Source organism: Eurypyga helias, unplaced genomic scaffold, assembly GCF_000690775.1.
Source record: "Eurypyga helias isolate BGI_N326 unplaced genomic scaffold, ASM69077v1 scaffold1508, whole genome shotgun sequence".
Taxonomy (NCBI): Eukaryota; Metazoa; Chordata; class Aves; order Eurypygiformes; family Eurypygidae; genus Eurypyga; species Eurypyga helias.
Window position 1 is genome coordinate 13,437 of NW_010264814.1, and position 3,891 is coordinate 17,327.

At 41.6% G+C, this 3,891-nt stretch overlaps 1 protein-coding gene across 1 annotated transcript in view; it reads right to left on the reverse strand.

Annotated features, from left to right (window-relative positions):
• Positions 1-3,040, reverse strand: part of CENPJ (centromere protein J) — a gene marked incomplete at its 3' end in the record, with an annotated part of 15,585 nt that extends 12,545 nt beyond the window's left edge. The window contains exons 1-2 of the mRNA XM_010156492.1: positions 2,660-3,040; positions 584-707 (exon numbers count right to left, since the gene is read on the reverse strand). Coding sequence (XP_010154794.1) covers positions 584-707; positions 2,660-3,040 — 505 coding nt within the window. The remainder of the gene's footprint in view (positions 1-583; positions 708-2,659) is intronic.
• Between the last annotated feature and the right edge of the window lie 851 nt (positions 3,041-3,891).

Here is a 3,891-nt window from a genome sequence, read left to right on the forward strand (position 1 = left end):
TCTTTCCAGAGTGAAAGATCGAAGTCAGGTTGGAATGATACTGCCAACAGAAGAAAATACTCTTGCTCAACTCTACAAACTTTTTCCAGCCCAGCACAGTCCCCTCCGTTCGCACACAGCTAATGAAACTGGAAAACTGATACAGGTTACATATATCTGGTTTTCAATACAGATGAGCTTCCCAATCCATTTCATCACCTGAACAAATTTGTGCTGCATGAACACAAAAAAGGAGGGACCACTTCATTCAGGTACAGTCACAGCTTAATGCAATCAAAAGTACTGTGAGAAACAGCTGATCAGAAAGCAAGTGTTTGTTTTACTCTGCTTTTTATATTTAAAATATGTTCTTCAAAACAAGCTTCCCATCACAGCACGCATCGATTAAGTTACAATTACAGGTGGCAAAAACAAGATAGTATTACTTCTACAGTAGCACTCAATTTTCAGGCATTGAAGCAACGCAGCATTGACTAATCTTAAGATGAAGAAAACTGAATACTCTTTCAGATTTTAACTGGAAAACAAGATCAAATTCTTCAGTTCACCCAAAGTACACCATATGTGTTCTTTCTCAACTTACCAAGAACTCCTGTCTGGCCAGATACCATGCTAAGTAGCTTCTGCTGCTCTTCCATTAGCCTTTGCAGCTGCTCCATCTGCTGTTTCTTTAGCTGCTCCTGTTTCTGTTGTTGCAATTCCTTCAGCTTCTCAAACAAAAACCCAAATGAACTAGAGGTTAGGTTTACTCAGAACGTGTGACAGGATTAGTGTCATCAAGACACCAGGTATTTCAAGTTTTAAAGATGTTCCACTATCCGAGTGTGACGTGAAAGGAATTAAGAATATGAAATGCTAAACAAAATGTTCATGGTTTTCTCTCTATGAATACATACGCTATTTCCACTTCACCCAATTAACAGTTCCACTAGTCTTCAACAGACTAATCTGCAAGCAGTCGTAATCAGAACACTCATTTCTACTGCATGGGAAAAACATTCAAATTCTGTTCTTTGAACATTAACTTCTACTATGCCTTGTTTTTATTAAAATGTGAAATACTTCATAATAATTAAAGCTTTAGAAAAAGCGTGGGTGGTTTTGTTGTTGGTTTTCTTTTTTTCCCCTCTTCAAGATCTCACAGTGAACAGTACTGATAAAAAGAACCACGAGAGGGAAAAAAGAGCATCAGGGAACATTAAGACTCATGACGCTGCCTGAAACAAAAAGAATTAAAGTACTGATTAAATTCAGTAATCCCCTCTTCATTTTCTTGTGTAGCAGGAGTCCCTGGCCCTGCCTCAAGACCAGCCTCAAGGGCCATACATAGGCAGAGCACTCTGTACGCCATCAAACCAACGCAATGTCTGGTGGGCCTCCACCCCCATCTGTGTGTCTCCAACACATGCCTATGTGCTAGTTCCAGCTCCTCCAAAGGAAAGACAGGAGACCTGATGAAATCCTGCCACAGATCAACGGTTGGGCCACACCTGTCATCTAGCAGGTAAGAAAAATTTCCCTTGAATTCTTGTAGTCCCTTAGAATTCCAGTGAAAAGAGAAGTAAAGCACTATGCAAGTAGAAACTGTGAGCTGATGATCAAGATCCAAACATCACCTAAGACTCATCTCCAACCCTTTCACGTAATTTATTAAAGAAATCATACTTCCACCTGTTCTGATAATACCCTCAGAAAAACAAACTGATAAAACCCTCATACATCCAAAACTACATTTGCCACTACAAGCATCAGATTTTTTATATGAGATTGTCAATAACCATTCAAGATTAACAATCCCTCCTCAGATACCGTTAAACCAGCAGATATCTGTCATTTAGCCAATGTTTGACACAGCTGACAATACTGAAAATTGAATAAATATTTTCCTATCATGTAAAATAGAGGAGGAAACTTTCATGGCACCAGGTAAGTTGTGGAATTCTACTCTAGACACACACACACCCCACTGGAGTGAACAGACACAGGGATTTGTGCTGGGGTAGCTACAAGCAGAGACAAGGAGATGAGTTCTTAATCCTTAACAGCAAAATCTATTGAAGTGCCTCCGAATACTTTCAGCTACCACAATCTGTATCTGGTAATTGGGAAGAGCTACAAGCGAACCTATAGCTAGTTAAAGTGGATTAACTGACACATCTGCCTTGTCAGTAACATCACAGCCTTGTCACTCCAGGCCTTTTTGTCCAATATCTCAGATACTTCATTACGTGCAACTTTTTTCATCCAAGCAGAACCAGGTATATCGGTGTACACACCTGCCCTGAGAACTAACAGAAGATGTTGCTATAGATACCAGAACGTACAACTTCACCATGTTGTGAATATCTGTGGTGAGCTACTACCACAGAAACGACCAGCACCCCATTTCCACAGCTTCAAAGAGATTTTGAGAACAAGTACACTGCTACTGAATGCAATTTCATTTTAAACTGGAACCTCTGCCAGCTGGAAACAAGTGAAGTTACACTCTCAAAAACCACACATCGCGAGGACACCAAGTTTTATGCGCACCTAACTGTGTTCTATACATTGCAAAGAGCAGAGCTTGCTTACTTCTAGGTATGATAAATCACACGCAGGAATGACAACAACAAAATAATCTTCATTGGTGTACATCAAGGAATTCTAGAACTGTTACCTGTTCAAGCTTTTGTAAGAGTGGATCGCTGTGATCAGGTTTATTCTGACCATCCCCTTCACCACGGACGAAGTCCGCTTTAGAGGCTTCTACGTTACATGCTGCAGCTGGAAAAGACGTTTCAGTGGTACGCTGCTGAAGCGTACAAAAGCTGCCAGAGTCTTCCTCACACAAGGAGTCATCACTTAGAGAACAGCTGTCTGACAGGTGCGACACTTCAGCAGGGAAAGCGGTGATGTTTTCAGGTCTGGGTAACAAATTTTCTTTGTTGATTTTCAAACCGGTAAAACTAGGATCTAATAAGACTCCAGCACGGGAACTACTGGACATCCAGTGTGTGATGAAGTTTTCTTCGCTACTCGGATCTTCAACAGTTGGCATCTTGTAAACTGTATTCCCATTTATTTGCTGCTCTAGCATTAACATAACAGTATTACGTTAGGTAGCGTTGGGACAGTAAAGCTTCCAAAGTTCCAGGTATTTGGTATAGATGGTTACCCACTTTTAGCACCTAGAAATTAAGCAGATAAACAAAATAAGAAATCTGTAACAGACTCCCAGTTAAAGTTACTCTTTTATAACCAACCTAGTGTATTTATGAAGATCAGTCACAATCTGCTTTTCCCTAGGCAACAGAAACAATTTGGACAAAGAGCAACAAGCACTTTCTGTGCAGGAGGTCAACAGAATCCAACTTCTCATATTATTTGAGTGCAGCTAATATTATCTCACATATTATAAAGCTGTGTATAACATTCTCTTTGGGAGTACAGAGAGGGAGCCAGAAGTTTTTTTAAGTGCGTGCAACAAAAGAAAAGAGATGATTTCCTCATCAGGAAATAACTTCCTAAAGCTTCCTTGTTCCCAAAAGAACAGCTCACACCAACTGGATTTTGGTGGTCTGGATTTATTTTTCCATTTTCACGCTGTAGAAGGTCTTACACCTTCAGAGTTTGAAACTGTGACTAGGAGAAACAGCGAAATTCCCTTAGAAAAATGTTTTTCAGCTGGCTTGTTTTCAGACGCCCCTGGCAGTTCCCCGGCGAGGCACAGCTGCCGGCGTCGGCAAATACAAGCCTACAGGGTCCACACGCTGTTTTCCTGTCACCTTTCGGGGACCCTTTCGGTTTCAAGCTGCCCTAAGGGCCGCGGCACCTTGGAGCTGGAGCTCACCATCCCGGGGAGGCGAGGGATCCCCCCACAGGTCTCCGCCGGGGAGGCGAACACAGCCG